The following is an 18,695-nucleotide window of genomic DNA, read 5'->3' as shown; positions in this document are numbered from 1 at the left end:
ATAAAAATCTGTATGCAAATACATTCCTAATTAATTTCTGTAATTAATTACATTATTAATTACACCATCTGACCATCTGTTATACACTTTAACCTACCCATACCACCAAACCTGTCACTAATCTTGTGCAATACAGTATAAGCACAATAAATACAGTGGATTGTACTTATTTTTTAGTACCTAGTAGTTAAAACCACTTAATATAAAAGTTACACTAAACGTTTGATTCATTGATGGGCCAGATTTGTAAAAACTTAGTATTTTAAGAATTTTTCAAAAATAAACATCTTTTGTCAGATAATAAAGGTGTATTCCTATTGTTTTTGATCAATACAAACTTGTTAAATAAATGTATTAATTAGCAGGTCATTTGTGGACTTTTTAATGTTAAACACTGTACAGTTTGACTAACTTCCTCATTTTATTCTCGTGGTTATTACTTTTATTCTGAATGCAAGCATAGATTAGATTAGACTGCCATCTGCTGGATTTAGACTGACATTTTTATATAGATAAATGATCACAGAGACTCACGGATTATATCAAATTTATTTATAAATGTATTTTATTTATTAATTTATATCTCAAACAATTAAAAACTGCCTTTATTCTAGCTGAAATAAAACAAATAAGACTTTCTCCATAAGAAAAAATATTATAGGAAATACTGTGAAAAATTCCTTGCTCTGTTAAACATCATTTGGGAAATATTTGAAAAAGAAAAACTAATTTACAGAAGGGCGAATCATTCTGACTTCAACTGTGTGTCATGATAAAGTTTTTAGTAGGTTTTCTCCTATAAAACAGTCATTTTCAGCATTCTTTGCTCGTATTTACTAAGGGTGTCAATAATTCTACCCAGAGCTGTATATTGAATGTCTGTCAATAGAAAAAAGGTACTTTATGGTATAGTTATAGTATCTACTAATGGGGAATAACTGTAACATTTAAAGATAATAATGTTTAATTAGAAAGAGTTTTAGATCTCCAGAATTGCATGATGTGTCAAACAACATAAAAGTATGCCTCAATATTGCATTTTATCTGTTTGCTTTTTCTTTTATCAGTGTCCTCAGCCTTTGTGACTTAATACTTTACATCAGAGACTCACCCACAAACTACTGACCAATCGAAATCAGGGGTGTATCTTACTGTACACAAACACTAGTCTTTACATTAGCTCAGTTCAGACAAACAAATACGGATAATTCCCCTCAACACACTACACAGCGACTGACAGAAGGCTCTGAATTCAGGAACAATCTAATGCAGAATCACTGTTATCACGATCTCTAAATGTTCTGGAGATGATCCACTTAAATTTCAATTAAATTTCAATTTAAAACTAAATAGAAAACCAAAACAAAAGCCAGATTTAAAAACTACATAATAATAAAATAAAATAAAATGTTTATATTTATAATAAAATATATATATATTTTTTAATTTAGATTTACAAAAGACATTTTCTAGAAATAAACCAAATATTCATTCATTCATTCATTTTCCCCTCGGATTAGTCATTTTATTTATTAGGGGTCGCCACAGCGGAATGAACCGCCAACTATTCCGCCAAGTGTTTTACGCAGCAGATGCACTTCCAACTGCAACCCATTCACTGTCATTCACACACACCCATACACTTTTTTGACAATTTTTTGACATGACAATTTTGTTTACACAATTCACCTATATCGCATATTTTTGGACTGTGGGGGAAATCGCAGGACCCAGAGGAAACCCACGCCAACACAGAGAGAACATGGTCCAGCCGGAACTCGAACCAGTGACTTTCTTGCTGTGAGACGACAGTGCTAACAACTAAGCCACCATGCCGCCCTCAAAATATGCAGTACAGTATGATACAATACAGTATTATCTTAAAGCAACATTAGGATTAGTACTGGATAAAGAAAAATATAAATTTTTACAGAAGATTAAATTTCTTTTTAAGTAAAAAAAATAAACTAATTAGTCGGCGCCAGTGGTGTAGTGGTTAGTGTGTTGACACATGCACTCCGGTGCTCACGGCGACCCGAGTTCAATCCCCACCTCATGGTCCTATGTCGATCTTTTCCCTCTCTGCTCCCCATGCTTTCCTGTCAATACTCTCTACTGTCCTGTACATTAAAGGTGAAAACCCCTAAAAATAATTATAAAAAATATTTTTTTACTTTGATTTCTGCTTACTGAGGCTAAAAACCGTATTAAAATTCATTAAAACAAAAGCCAAATGTAAAACAGATCAAACAAACACTGACAAAGAAAATACTAACTGATTAAAAATGTACTCTTAACAAAATATCATTTTAGAAATGAGCTAAATATTCTATACAGTACAGAAATCAACACAAATGAAAGTTAAAATATGCACAAATAGTTCATTCATTCCTTTTCGGTTTAGTTTAGACCCCTTTATTTATTAGGGGTTGCCACAGCGGAATGAACCACCATGTGTTTTAAGCAACGGATGCCCTCCCAGCTGCAACCCATCACTGGGAAACACTCATACACACTCATTCACACGTGTACACTACAGATAAATTTTAGCTTACCCAATTCACCTATACCATGTCTTTGGACCATGTCAACCAGAGCACTCGGAAAAATCCCAACCCAACACGGGGAGAACACAGCAACACAGCCGGGATTCGAAACAGCAACCTTCTTGCTGTGAGGTGATTGTGCCACTGCGACACCATGCTGCTCTGCATATGTAGTATATATACTTATATATATATATATATATATATATATATATATAAATAAATGTGTATATATATATATATATATATATATATATATATATATATATATATATATATATATATATATATATATATATATATATATAAATGTGTGTATATATATATATATATATATATATATATATATATATATATATATATATATATATATATATACATTTATATATATATATATATATATATATATATATATACACATTTATATATATATATACATATACACACATTTATATATATATATACACACACATATATATACACACACACACACACACACACACAGTTGAAGTCAGAATTATTAGCCCCCCTGTTTATTTTTTCCCCCAATTTCTGTTGAGAGATTTTATCAGCACATTTCTGAACATAATAGTTTTAATAATCATTTCTAATAACTGATTTATTTTATCTTTGCCATGATGACAGTAAATAATATTTGACTAGATATTTTTAAGACACTTCTATACAGCTTAAAGTGACATTTAAAGGTTAACTAAACTAGGTTAATTATATTAATTAGGCAAGTTATTGTATAATGATGGTTTGTTCTATAGACTATCAAAAATAGCTTAAAGGGGCTAATAATGTTGACCTTAAAATGGTTTTTAAAAAAATTTACTTTTATTCTAGCCGAAATAAAACAAACAAGACTTTCTCCAGAAGAAAAAATATTATCAGACATACTGTGAAAATTTCCTTGCTCTGTTAAACATCATTTGGAAAATATTTAAAAAAGAAAAAAGAAAAAAAATCAAAATGGGGGCTAATAATTCTGACGTCAACTATATATATATATTTTTTTTAAATGAGCAAAATGAACTGTTCTGAACCAGACTGCTGTATTTGGGTCACAATATGTCTGATGGACCCCTGGAATCCTGAGAGAGAAAGTAAACTGGGGAAAGTTAAAGAGTTACTAGTAATGCAGACTACAGTTCAGAGAGCTCATATAAGCACCATTGATAAACTCTGAGTGCTGACAGACACAAAACACACAACATCATCAATCACACTGAAGCACAGCTCAACATGAGGGTGGTAAACATGGTATGTACCTCACATTCATTTCTTTTACATTACTTACATGTTTCACAATCCTTTTATTCAATGGTGGAGTCTATTTAGCCAGTTTTCTTACACATTCATTTATTTGTTTTACTCTCAGGGTCCTGACCCCTCTTTGGCATATCGACCTGAATGTCACGAGAAAGACAAAACTGAATTCAGGAACTTTGAGGTGAAATTAGAACTTTTGAAATTTGCATATTATAATTCATGGTTGTATTTTTATCTTTATGTGTACTTGTGTAATTCAGAAAGGAGATCTGTTTGACCGTGTGTTAAACACATACAAGCTGATGCACACACACCAAACGCTGGACTTTGTCAAGCAGAAGGTTGGTACTTCATTGCTGTACGTATAGAAATTATTATATAATAGGGCTGCACGATGCTGGAAAAATATGATATTGCGATATATTTTTTTCTCTGTTATACACATTACGACATAAATATTTCACCAGATGATTTGAACAACCGTTTGGAAAGATAACATTCATTTAGACAGATTAGAATGATCAAATCTTGTCTATGTAGTGCTTTGCGTAAATTATGATGAATTACAAGTGTATATAAACACAACAGAGCAAAGATAAAAGTCAAATAAAAATGAGCAAATCAGTGCTTGATGGTTTTTAACGGTAGTCTAACAGTATTCAGGTACAGAAATTCAACTAATGTAAAATAACATGGTCATCATTGTAGAAATTGTTTAAATATAATGATCTTTAATAAATAATCTAATCCTGCGATGTGACTTTTGCGGATACACATATCAATGCTCAAATGATATATTGTGCAGCCCTATTATATATCCATTTATTTAACATGATGAGATGTGTTAGTTTCATACTATGCACTTTTTATATATAAATATATATAGGCTATATATCGTGACTTATTTTTGTGACTTTTTTCATTTTGTTTTATTCCTCCTGAAATACAAATAAAAATGAAATATTAAATTATATAAACACAATGAAATAACATGAAAGCAAATAAACATGACATCAAGTCAAAATCCCCTTTTACACATGCAGACCTTTCTGAAAAATTACCTGCAATTTTCCGGAAAGGGATCATGTGTGAACAGGCCCTTTTTGTAAATTTGTTCCACCAATTTTCCGGCAAGAGAAGTTGTAACATTACCGGTAATTTGCCGGAATGCTGCTCTGTGCGAACACAGAAGGAAAATTGCTGGAAAGAGTGCATTCACGTCTAGAATACGCTGACGTGAGACATCTATCCCAGCCAATCACAGCATTCAAACGCATTCACATCTGCGCTGTTTATGAAAATAAAAGCCTTTGAATGTTTTTTCCAGACACATTTAGCTGCTCGATGTTGATAAGATAATGTTTCAGTGTTCCTTAATGCCTATTTTCTAATGTTCCTTCTTAATGCCAACTGTGTAAAAAATTATTGATAAAATGCTTATGATAAACCGCTGTTTGTTTACATTCAAGCTCTGCTTCAGTTGCTTGACGCGTGTGCACGTAAAACAGCCAGTGAGCACACACACACACACACATAGTATGTAACGTTACCATCAACCACCAACAAAAGCCCGACCTCTTCTATGTTTACTAATACAAGCGCAGCCGTTTATAGGTCATTTCGGGTTAATGATTTCAGAATTCACCGGTATTTTGGAATGGATGCGTGAACGGTCTTTTCCCGAAAAATTCCGGAACGTCCTTGCCTGTGTGAACACCTTTTTTATGAATTTACCGGTAAAGTCATTCCAGTAATTTTCTGGATATTAACCGGTATCACTGTGTGAAATTGGATAAAGTTTAAATAAAAAATAAAATAAAATAATAATAATAATTAAAAAAATAAAATAAATAAAAAATAAAATAAAAATCGCATAAAAGCACATTCACTTAAAAAAAATCTAATTCAATATATAACAATTAAAGGTGCAGTATGTAAGTTTGACACCCAGTGGTTGAACTAGGTATTGCACGCCTGGTTCAAAACACAAGCAAACGCAGGTTGCCAGATTGACGACATCAACAGCCTGACTGCGGAGTCTAAAGGCTGATTTAAATCGTGTTCCATACAAAAACAATGGCATGCAAAAGTGCCAAGAAATATTTTTCATATAAAAATTATTTTCTGTTCTAACCAACACATGAAATTTATATATTAGAAACAGCTTCTATTTCTCACAGGTGAAAATGTTCAGAGATGTTTACCTCAGGTATAGTACACCTCATGTGCTTTATTCAGAGTTAAATGCTAACAATGTGAGTTTAAAAGCCATTTTACATGACATTTATTGCCATATACTGAAAGCAGCAGCAGATAGTTTACCTCAGATCTTGAAAATTAAATAAACCATTTCAAATGGAACTTTAGAACTATACATTTGAAATGTACATATAATAATATTAAAGAGGTTTAATATGTATTAACTAGAACATGAACCTGACCATTTCGTTGGAGTGCAGTGAGTGCACTATTCTGTGTATCTGAATGGCTGTATTTAAATTTCTGTCGTGTTTCGTCACCAGATTGCTCATCACTGCAAATCTCGTCACGTAGCGTGTTGTTAGGACACGGGGTTACAATGTAACCTGCTCATCTAATGTTTACGCTCGTAATATTTATATTATTTGCTAATTAATAACCTCATGTGGAACTCTGAATTCGCATCTCATTTCGGAGTCTGCTACTGACCACCAGATGTCGCATTTCAGTCACAGACGCATGCTTTGAAAGGCTTTCTAAATGAATGAATGAAATGCCCTGTATTCCATCAAGGCAACCCGGAGTGCTGAAATATAATTGGCTAAACAGGCATTAGGCGGGTTAAAGGGACCAAAACAAAGACAGCGTTCCGGCACGTATGGCACATTTTCAAAGCAGAATATCTGACTTCAGCATTGTTTTTCAGATAAACAAGAATGTTCACTTGGCATGTTTCTGAAATATCTGCAAACATATTATGGTATTTTTATGTTTTAGAAAAGTCAAAAACTTACAGCACCTTTGATACAAATCAAATTGAAACAAAATAGCAAATAAATAATCTAATAACCTAAAAACATAATATATACTATTAAATCAACACAAATAAAAATACATTCATAATAAAATTTTCCATTTTAATTTATTTAATAATAAATTAATATAATAATTATGCAAAGAATTCATAAATAAATGTCACTTCTGTAAATACAATATTAAGGCTTTTTTATTGCTCTGTCAGTGTTTTTTTGTCTATGGCTTTATTTTTATTTACTTTTTAGCTTGTTTGTTGTTATTTAGATAAATTTTATCAATAAATGTAATCAATAAATGTAAATCAATAAATAAATCTGAACGCTGCGTTTCTCTACTGGAGTTAAACTAAAATACCTGCGTACATAAAGATGACCTCTGACCTTTGACCTCCAGCACCAGGTGTGGTCGAACTGCAGTCACTTCAGCTTGTCCATGATGGACAGCATCGACTCCCTGGACGAGCTGGTGGATGAATCCGACCCCGATGTTGACTTCCCCAACTCCTTCCATGCGTTTCAGACGGCCGAGGGAATCCGCAGAGAGCATCCTGATAAAGGTGAGCCAACAGCAGGACAAAGATCACAAGAGGCACTCGACGTGCTCAAGATAACACAAGCTTTTACACAAACACCAACCTCAAGCTGTTTTTCTCAACTTTCTGATCAATGCAGAGCTGTAAAGGTCATTCTCTAAAAAACAAAACTAAATGAGGCTTCTATTATCTATTATTAATTAATACTTAATAATAATTAATAATTAAAGTCTCAGGTGACCCCATAATGTAAAGAAAAACTCAGCTTAAAGAAGATTCTGTTTTTAATTACTCACCCTTGTGTTGTTTCAACCTTCATTTATCTTCAGAACAAAAATGAAGATGTTTTAGACGTAATGGCAGACCTCTCTTTATGTTTAACCCCTGTGTACTGTTCAAATTTGCTACCCTTCCCCACAGCCATATCACCCTGCAGCCCAAGACCGGTTACTCACTTAAGCTAAGCAGGGCTGAGTCAGTACCTGGATGGGAGACCACATGGGAAAACTAGGTTGCTGTTGGAAGTGGGGTTAGAGAGGCCAGCAGGGGGCACTCAACCTATGGTCTGTGTGAGTCCTAATGCCCCAGTAAAGTGAAGGGGACACTATACTGTCAGTGACCGCCATCTTTCGGATGACACGTTAATCATTTCATTAAAAATCCTTTGACACTTCTTGTAAAGAGTAGGGGTATAACCCTGGTATCCTGGCCAAATTCCCTGCTTCAACCCTTACGCATCATGGCCTCCCAATCATTCCCATCCACCAGACTGGCTCTATCCACTCCACCTATAGCTGGTGTGTGTTGAGCGCACTGGCGCCATTGTCCTGTGGCTGCTGTCGCATCATCCAAGTGGAGCTGCACACTGGTGGTGATGTGGAGAACCCCCTCATGACTGTGAAGCACTTTGGGTGTATGGGCATACACGATGCGCTATATAAATACACATTACTTACCTACTTACTTACCCTTTTGTTATGTTTGTGACTGTTTTTACCTCATTGACTTCTATTACGCCATAAAAAAATCCAGAAACTTTGCTTTTTTATCACTGCAATTGTTGATCAACAGTAAAAATGGCTAATTTTACCTCTTCCCAACAGGAAAAACCAATCAAGAATACATGATTATATGGTGTCGTGGCTTTACAATAAAAAAATGACATTTTAATGCAAGTCAATTGCCCAGAGTGTATTGATGAGTTTTTAAAAAAATTTCAAAGTATTTTCCCAAAATATGTGTCAAAATAAGATTTGTCCTCAAAAATCATCCCATTTGTAGAAACACAGTGAAAGTTGTGGCCAAATTAAGACTCAAAATCACCTCAGAGTGGATGAAAACATCCCCAACAGCACACACGGGTTAAAGTCCAGAAAAGGAACCAAAAACATTGTCAAATCGTTGATCATTTAATATATCACACTCTAAATGGTCTGTTTTGGCTGGAGACAAAAACATCTTTGTGTGTGTTTCTTTAAATGCAAATGAGGTGCTGCTTTCCGTCCACTTTTCATAGGGAGGAAAAGATCACATACTTTGTCAAAAGAAAGCACAATGTTTTTGAAGATGTCTAGAATATATATATATATTCATTATCATTCATTCATTCTTACTTTGGTGGTTCATTCCGCTGTGGCGACCCTGGATTAATAAAGGGACTAAGCCGAAAAGAAAATTAATGAATAAATGCATTATTCTTATTTTAATGTTATTATTAATATATATTTTTTATACTTTTTCTATATCATTTTGATTGGGGATGGGATGATTGGAAGGACATTGGGATGTAAAATGTTTGCTGTAGTTACATGATTGTTATATACTGTGTACCCTGCAATAACATGCAAACTGAAAAACGAATAAATATATTGTAAACTAAATAATAATAATAATAATAATAATAATTTTTAAATCCAAAAAAAGCTAATAAATTTAAAATGGAATCTCTCATTTTCATCTGTTTCCAGACTGGTTTCAGCTTGTTGGTCTGATCCATGATGTTGGAAAGGTCATGGCATTGTACGGCGAGCCGCAGGTGAGAGATAAATGCAGCCAATCAGTCTAATAAGCTGTCAGTGGTCTCATGGGTTACATGGGTATGTAGGGCAGCATAATATTTGAAAAAAAATTGACTATGCGGTATTTTATCTTTCTGCGATACATATTGCAATAATTTCACCAGAGGAGTTGAATGGCTCTATCTGTAGGCCAGTACATATGCATAAAGTATAATAAACCAATCGCAAGCATTGATAAATACAGTAGCAAAGACAATAAGTGAAGTTTTATAAATTAATTTTGAGAGGAGCACGTGCTATGATTAATCACGGCTGGTCTCTTATTTGTAATCATCGATAAACCAATCAGTTGAATCCAAGCCAACAATAAATAGCCCATTTCTCCTTACTTCCCTTGTCTTCGTTTTTTGAAGAATGCCCCTGTCCACCCCATCTCCACCTTTCCCATCTTTACGAGGGGGAGTTCTAGAGACCTACCTGATCTCAGACCCCGTTTCAATGCTAAATGACCAGGCGGGAGCCCTGGACTCAATTATTTCCGAGCTCAGGGTTCTCTCTCTTGAAATAAACAGTGCTCTATTGTGTTTTCTGGGAGTCTACAAGAATCGAGAGTTACATAAATTGAATTATCAGCTGTTAAATTACACTGTATAGTCTTCATCGTATATATGCATAAATACAATTCCTTTTTCTGTGCTTGAATGCTTTAAAGTGGCCTGAAATGCTTACACAGTCACAGGCCTTCAAGACACACGGAAATAATAAACTTTTTGTTAAATTTGTGGAGTTACAGCAAAGTGTTTTTCAACTGCACTGTAAAAAATATCTGTTAACTAACAGTTTCTGTATTTTGTGATTTAAAAGTGCTTTATTTACGGTTGTAAATTCCATTATGGGACCTTGATCTCTGCTCTGTCCACTTTTGATGTTGTAAAATTCAACTCTACAGTGACTTTTATTGACATTTTAGTTGTTTGATATAATAATATAATGCATAAGGCATAATATATAGAGAAATAAGTCTGTAAAAAACAGGAAATGTGCTGGCAGTTTATTACAAGGTTTTTGTACCATAATATACAACACCAAACCAGATGATATATCACTTTAAACTATTAAAAATGTTACTAAAAGTCACTTTTTCCTAATGTTTCAAGGTTAAAAGTTGTTGGAAGAAATATCAAGGTTCCATAATGCAAATCAAAATCATAAATACATGTGGGAAAATAAAAACACGAATCACAAAATACAAAAAAACACTAATTCACGGATATTTTTTACAGCGTGTGGCTCGTGGTCAACTATTATCCTGACTCCACATTAAGATTCTGCACTGTGACTATTGTAGATGCACACATTGCTATATTGATGCTGAAACGATATATATTGTGCAGCTCTAATTATATGCAACACCCTGTTTCAGTGGGCTGTAGTTGGAGACACATACCCAGTGGGATGCAAGTTCCAGAATTCAATAGTGTTCAGAGACTCGACATTTGAAGGCAATCCAGATGAAAAGAACCCTGCACTCAAGTACAGCACCACACCATTAACAAAACACAACTGTTTCAGTGAAAATATCAGTGTACTTATTTAGAAATGCTACACCAGTATACTATTGTAAAAATAGAGAGATAATTCTGATTTAAAAGATCATTTTATTTAACTTTGAATTATTCTTTTAAAGGGTTGGTCACATCAAAATTTTTTTAAATGACTCACTATTTATTCTTACTCAAGTGGTTCCAATCCCTTATGAGTTTCTTTCCTCTGTTGAATAATAAAGAAGATGTTTTGAAGAAAGCTGAAAACCTGTAACCATTGACTTCCATTGTAGAAGTCAATGGTTATCTTTTTTGAAATGTATTATTTTGTGTTTAACAGATGAAATAAACTCATAATGGTTTATTTTTGAATCTCTTTAAGTGATTTTGTTTGGTTTAATATTATATTTTTGTTTTTATTTTTTATTTTTCTTTCATTTCAGTTTGATCATTGATTTATTTCTGTTTGCCTATTTTTATTACAATTACCTGTAAGTATTATTGTAATTTTTATTTTAAGTTTAAGTTTTTTTTTTATATTCTAATAATCATAATTTACTTAAAAAGAAGAATTTTTTATATTTTGGATTCACAATAACCAGCCTTTTCCTGATGCTGGCAGAAACTATTATAACATGGTAAAAGAATAATAATAGCTTCATGTGTGACTGATTTTTTTTACATGAAACACAAAATAAGATGTTTTGAAGAATGTTCATGCTACTCAATAAGCCTTTTATTGTACTTTAAGCCAAACTGCACAATTTTAGCTCAGATTTTGACTCGACAACAATTTTTTGAAAAATGACAATATTTAAATAAAATCAGAGGACCATCTGTGCTTATTCATGGTAAAAATCATTGGGGTGTTAGATAATAAATACACTACCTGACAAAAGTCTTGTTGTGCATCCCAGTTGTAAGAGCAACAAATAATAACTTGACTTAGTTGATCATTTGGAAAAGTGGCAGAAGGTAGATTTTTCTGATGAATCATCTGTTGACCTGTATCTCAATCATCACAAATACTGCAGAAGACCTATTGAAACCCGCATGGACCCAAGATTCTCAAAGAAATCAGTCAAGTTTGGTGAAGGAAAAATCATGGTTTTGGGTTACATTCAGTATAAGGGTGTGCGAGAGATCTGCAGAGTGGATGGCAACATCAACAGCCTGAGGTATCAAGACATTTTTGCTGCCCATTACATTACAAACCACAGGAGAGGGCAAATTCTTCATACTTCAGCCTCCAGATCAAAGTACTGAAAGCAAAGAAGGTCAAGGTACTACAGGACTAGCCAGCCCAGTCATCAGGTATGAACATTATTGAGCATGTCCGGGGTAAATTAAAGGGGAAGGCATTAAAGATGAATCCAAAGAATCTTGATAAACTCAGACCTGCAAGAACGCTTTCTTTACCATTCCAGATGACTTTATTAATAAGTGATTTGAGTCATTGCACAGATGTATGGATGCAGTCCTCCAAGCTCATGGGAGTCATGCACAATGTTCATTCTGTTTCCACTGCACCATGACTTTATATTCTATACTGTACATTATTTCTGTTAAGTGACAAGACTTTTGTCTAAGCCAAGTCAGACCTTACTGTCCTAATTAAATAATTAAAAATCAAAGTATGATCATTTTATTTTGGTCAAATAAAGGTAATCTAGAGGCATTTGCCTTTCATATAAGCCTCTTCTGATACCAAATGATCAACTAGAAGTCAAGTTATTATTTGTTGTTCCTAAAACTTGGATAGGTGACAGGACTTCTGTCAGGTAGTCTAAATATAAAAAAACATGAATATTTTTTAAAGTTTGGCGATACTCGATCAATTCTCAAAAAACATTCAGCTAGATTTAAGAGTCTACACCTGATAATGAAAGATGTTTCTCTCATTGCAGCACAGAATTTGGGATTTATGAACCACAATGTGGCCTTGATAAGGTGCTAATGTCTTGGGGACATGATGGTGAGTGATTCTGGTAATCATTAGGACATTACCTCTGAATGTTTTATGAATGTCTTGAACGTTTGGGTCAGTAAAATTAAGGGAAGTAGCAACACGGTGACTCAGTGGTTAGCACTGTCTGGTTTGAGTCCCAACACAGCTAGTTGGCATTTCTGTGTGGAGTTTGCATGTTCTCCCCGTGTTGGCGTGGGTTTCCTTTGGGTGCTCCAGTTTCCCCCACAGTCCAAATTAACCAAATTAACAAAATTGGCCAAAGTGTATGAGTGTGTGTGTGTGTGTGTGTGTGTGTGTGTGTGTGTGTGTGTGAAATAATTCACAACGTGCCGTTGAGCTTATTAAAAGATAATTTGCCCCCGAGGTGGTTATGTGGCATTATTTTCTTATAATTCAACAGCCCGAGTGAATTATTCTGCTTATAAAATGGTTACCATAGTGCAAGTACAGTATTTCCAAATCTAACGCCTGTTTCACACCGCAAGCGAAAGCAGAGCGTGAGCAGCGCATATGGAGATTAATGTTTGATTGTCAGGATGTTGTAGACCTAGTTATAACGATATTTACACATGATCAAACTACTGTTACTTTCTCTGCTTTAGCGATGTCCAGCGGCAGAGTAACAGCTCGTTAATTCATGCTCGTGCAAAGGAAGAGACGGACAAAAGTAATCAATGCATGCCCTTCTTTTACTTATTTCCGTGTTGTCAGGTTCACAGTGTAAACAGCTCCCAGGTGGAATAACTTCAGTGAACATAAAACAAAGCCGAATAAAACGTTCTTCCTCTACTTCAACTGCACAGCACACAGCGAGCTCACATCCTCCAGCATGAGTGTCGAACTACACTACACACAATACACTTTGCTATGGACTACAACTCCCGTAAATAACAGTCTTAAAGCAGCCACTTCTATTTCCCCTCTCCTGCAACACTAGTGTGCAACTTTAGCAAAACAGATACTAAAATTGTTTTACATTTGGTTTTGTAGTTTGGGCCTAAATAAATGTTTGTTGCAGTTCTTAATCGTTTAAGTTCATTTGATTGACTATATATAAATCAGTGGATATTATCGATGCATCGATAGGTGAAATTGCTACTTTACTGTCATTCAATGTGTTTTGGTCATTATCAATGCACTGTCACTTTAATTGAGCAAGAGCAGCGTGGCAAAAATAGACCTAGCACTAAAACTATCGCGGCACTGCTGTTTCAGCGACGCTCACGCCACGCTCTGATGCGCTGCTTCTGCGTGTGGTATGAAAGCTTTAATCTGTTAACATAGACACTGAAAAAACACTTACGTTCTGCTCACGTTTGCAGTGTGAAACAGGCTTTAGTCATCTTCGTCTCATCTAGATCCTCTCCCCACTGTTCTGGTTAAAGCCTGTCTCCCTTCTCTCATCCCTCTCATTTCAGTCATTATTCACTCTTCTCTTTGCACTGGAACTGTTCCTGCTTCCTTCAAAACTGCAGCAATTACTCCAATACTCAAAAACCCTGGTCCAGAAATCATTTTAATAATTTATGACCCATTTCTAATTTACCATATATTTCCAAAATCCTCAAAAAAATTGTAGCAACACAACTCCAAACCCACTCATCTCAGAACAACCCGTATGAATAGTTCCAGTCCGGTTTCCACCCACTCCACAGCACAGAAACTGCCCTTATTAAAATCACTAACAACCTACTTATGGTATTCTGGCCTAATATTCTCATTCTCCTCCACACTATTTGTCAAAGCACCCTCATCAATAGCCTATCGTCTCTTGACATCACCAATATCCCACTTGACTGGTTCAAATCTCATCCTGGGGCCCCTGCTTTTTATCATCTATCTCCTTCCACTTGGTAATATTCTCCCTAAATATAACATACAGTTTCATTGCTATGCAGATGACACCCAGCTCTATCTCTCTGGCAAACCCTCTTCTTATTTTCCACCTTCATCCCTTACAGTCTGCTTAGCAGAAATCAAATCTTGGCTCCCTCAAATTAAATAGTTCAAAAACTGTTTTGCTTGTTGGTACCAAATCAACACTCTCCAAAACTGACAGCTTTTCTCTTTCTATTGATGACTGTTTCATTTATCCCTCTAAACAGGTTAAGAGTCTGGGTGTCATCCCTGACAGCACCCTATCTCTTGTTTCTCACATCAATAACATCACCCAATCTGCTTACTTCCACCTACGCAACATTAATCGACTCAGCCCTTCTCCTACCCCTCATACCACTGCTGTTCTCGTCCATAGCCTTGTCACATCTTGTTTAGATTACTGCAACTCCCTTCTCTTTGGTCTCACTCACAAATCCCTCCATAAGCCTCAGTTGGTCCAGAACTCAGCTGCCCGTATCATCACCAGAACCCCTTCTTCTCATCACATCACCCCGGTCCTGCAGCAGCTTCACTGGTTACCGGTTCATTTTCGAATTGATTTCAAAATTTTGCTGCTAACATTTAAAGCCAACCACAATCTCGCCCCTCCATATTTGTCAGCCCTCATCCACATTTCTGTTCCTTCTCGCAGCCTGCGATCTTCTTCCTACCTCCACTTGTCTGTTCCCTCTGCTTGTCTATCGTCTATAGGCAATAGAGCATTCAGCCGCTCTGCTCCCCGGCTTTGGAACTCACTACCACCTGCCATCAGAAACATTGACTCCCTCACATTATTTAAATCAAGACTAAAAACCCACTTATTTAAGATGGCTTCTAATACTTAATAGTATCTGCACTATTGCTGGGTATATTTTTATATTATTTCTCTTGTTGTTTTATTGTACGGTGTCCTTGAGTTGCCAGAAAGGCACCTTTAAATAAAATATATTATTATTATTATAGATTGTTTAATCCAATCAGAATCAAGCATTCAAAAGCCAAGTAGTATAAACTTAATTTGAAAAATATAATAACACTGACTGTGCAATTTTGACAGCAACTTTAATCAAATTCAGCATTAGAGAGCTCTTTTTTCCCCAAAACATTCCCAAATCTTACCAACACCCTATTGATTCTTCCCATTTTGGTATAGAATTTACAGTATTTAAAGTGACAATGTGTGATTTGTTTCCTTGCACTGATCTAGAGTATCTATACCAGGTCATGAAGTTCAACAAGTGCACAATACCTGAGGAGGTAAAGGCACAGATCTCACCCCCAAAACAAACACAACACACCTACATTTATGCTTTTAGAAGATATCACTCCCAACTTCTCACACTTTTTTTGTCTTCCACAGGGTCTTTACATGATCCGTTTCCACTCCTTCTACCCCTGGCATTCCAACGACGACTATATGCACTTATGCAACGAAAAAGACCAGCAAATGCTGCCCTGGGTCAAAGAGTTTAAGTATGTCACCGGTTTCTCAATGAGAGCTCAAATTTGTGTCCATTTAATCAGTTGTTTGACCTCTCTTTTGTGCATTTCTGCACGTAGATCAATAACATGTGTCTGTTTGTCTTTCCTCCCCGACAGCAAGTTTGATTTGTACACCAAGAGCACTGAACTACCAGACGTGGAGAGGCTGAAGCCATATTATCAGTCTCTCATTGATAAATACTGCCCCGGGGTACTGCAGTGGTAAATGTGTGCCGTAATTCTGTGAATGTGTCTAATTCCAGTGACACACACTCATTTGTTAATACTGAATGATAGCGTAAATCATGTGGATTTGCTGAAAAAAAGGCTAGCACTATATAGATGTTTTGAATGAAAATTAAAAGACCACTGAAAATTCAGTTTGTTCCAGATTTACTAGATTTATCAGGCAAAATGAATGAAATATAATTAGTAATTTAAAGCATTTGTTTTTCTCAGAAAATGATAATTGGTCAAAATAACAAATATTTTCATTTGCTGTGATTGAAAGTCCAAATTTATTCCACCAAATATTGGCTTTTAACACTTCTAAAGTTAAAACATTGATGTTGTGCTGTCTAAAACTGTATATAAATACATATTTTTTAATTTAATGTAAAATAAGGAGCTCTAAAATCACAACATTTTTTTAAATCCAAAATACTGAAAGTTTTCAAGTGGTCTCTTAATTATTTTTCTACAGTGATTAAAACAAAATTGTATGCATGTGTTTTATTATTATTCTAGTAAAACTTTACAAAATAGTTCTATTTGTTAATATTAGTTAATTGCATTAGAACACATTGATCGCAATAAAATGTGTAAATCAATATTTTTACATGAACCAAGCCAGCAGGTACAGGACACCAACATGATGTCAGATTGACGTCGTACCCCAACGTCATGGGGACGTTGCATTTTGTTTGAAAATGAAAATCAAGTTGATGTCAGAACCCAACCTCAGGTCAACATCAATGTCCAACATCCAACCTAAAAATCAACCAAATATCAACGTCTAATGATGTTGTGTGGATGTTACCAATATGACGTCTATCAGATGTTTGATTTTGTTTGCCAAACCTGACGAATAAATGTCAGTATCTGACATCAATATGAAGATGTTGGCTCGATGTTGGAATTTGGTCAGTTTCCAAACCAACCTAAAATCAACCAAATTTCAACGTCATTTGAGGTCGTAATGGAAATACTGACAATTTTCAAGTGGTCTATTAATTAGTTTTCCACAAGAGATTAAAAAAATTGTATGCATGTGTTTTATCATTATTCTTGTAAAACTTTACCATATGGTTACATTTGTTAATATTAGTTAACTGCATTAGAACGTATTTTGATTGTAATAAAATGTGTAAATCAATATTTTTTACATGAACCAAGTCAGCAGGTACCGGACACGAACATGACGTCAGTCTGACATTGTACCCCAATGTCGTAGGGATGTTGCATTTTGTTTTGAAATAAAATCGAGTTGATGTCAGAACCCAACCTCAGGCCAACGTCAATGTCCAACCTAAAATCAACATCTAATGATTTTACAGCTTGAAGATGTGTGGATGTTACCAATATGACGTCTATCAGACGTTTGATTTTGGTTGCCATACCTGATGAATAAATGTCAGTATCGAACATCAATATGACGTTGGTTTAACATGCTGGAATTTGGTCAGTTTCCAACACAACCTAAAATCAACCAAATTTCAACATCATTTGAGGTCCTTAATGGAAATACTGACAATTTTCAAGTGGTCTATTAATAATTTTTCCATAGAGATTAAAAAAAAAAAAATTGTGTGCATGTGTTTTATCATTATCCTAGTTAAACTTTACAATATGGTTACATTTGTTAATATTGGTTAACTGCATTAGAACTTACTTTTGATTGTAAACAAATGTGTAAATCAATACTTTACATGAACCAAGTCAGCAGGCACAGGATGTTAACATGACGTTAGGTTGACGTTGTATTTTGTTTGGAAGTGAAAATCGGGTTGATGTCAGAACCCAACATCAGGCTGATGTCAATGTCCAATGTAAAACCGAAAAAACAACCAAATATCAACGTCTAAAGGCTGGTTTATACTTCTGCGTCGAGTGACCGAGTGACCCATGGTGTCTACCTTGGACGTAGCCGTGGATTTATACTTCTGCATTCTGTTTGTTTTCCTCTGCAATAACACTATCGAAACGATAGCTGGCAGTAAGCTTTTAATGTTCCTCTGTGTCGAGTTTCTTCATGGGTGTTTTGTTTTTTTCTGAATGCTACCTTAAACGTACATGTAGCTAAAACTCGCTCATTTAGAAGCGGGAACCAGCAGACGTGCAACAACTTTAATCATAAGGTACTCACTTTAATTCACAGGACTCCATGCTTGTAAACACTCATTCCATCGGACTCGCAATTCTCAGCACCGCCCATGC

The 18,695-nt window shown here is 34.9% G+C and overlaps 1 protein-coding gene across 1 annotated transcript; it reads left to right on the top strand.

The window, feature by feature from the left end:
• Positions 1-3,719: 3,719 nt before the first annotated feature.
• On the top strand, positions 3,720-18,051 carry miox (myo-inositol oxygenase). The gene is made up of 10 exons (XM_056478995.1): positions 3,720-3,812; positions 3,931-4,002; positions 4,082-4,162; positions 7,230-7,392; positions 9,336-9,403; positions 10,810-10,919; positions 12,838-12,905; positions 15,985-16,034; positions 16,138-16,250; positions 16,377-18,051. The coding sequence occupies exons 1-10, from the start codon at positions 3,795-3,797 to the stop codon at positions 16,483-16,485; spliced, it is 852 nt and encodes a 283-aa protein (XP_056334970.1). The 5' UTR covers positions 3,720-3,794; the 3' UTR covers positions 16,486-18,051.
• Positions 18,052-18,695: the final 644 nt, after the last annotated feature.

This window comes from Danio aesculapii, chromosome 18 (assembly GCF_903798145.1).
Source record: "Danio aesculapii chromosome 18, fDanAes4.1, whole genome shotgun sequence".
In the NCBI taxonomy this organism is placed as follows: Eukaryota; Metazoa; Chordata; class Actinopteri; order Cypriniformes; family Danionidae; genus Danio; species Danio aesculapii.
This window is presented reverse-complemented; position numbering and strand designations above follow the sequence as displayed.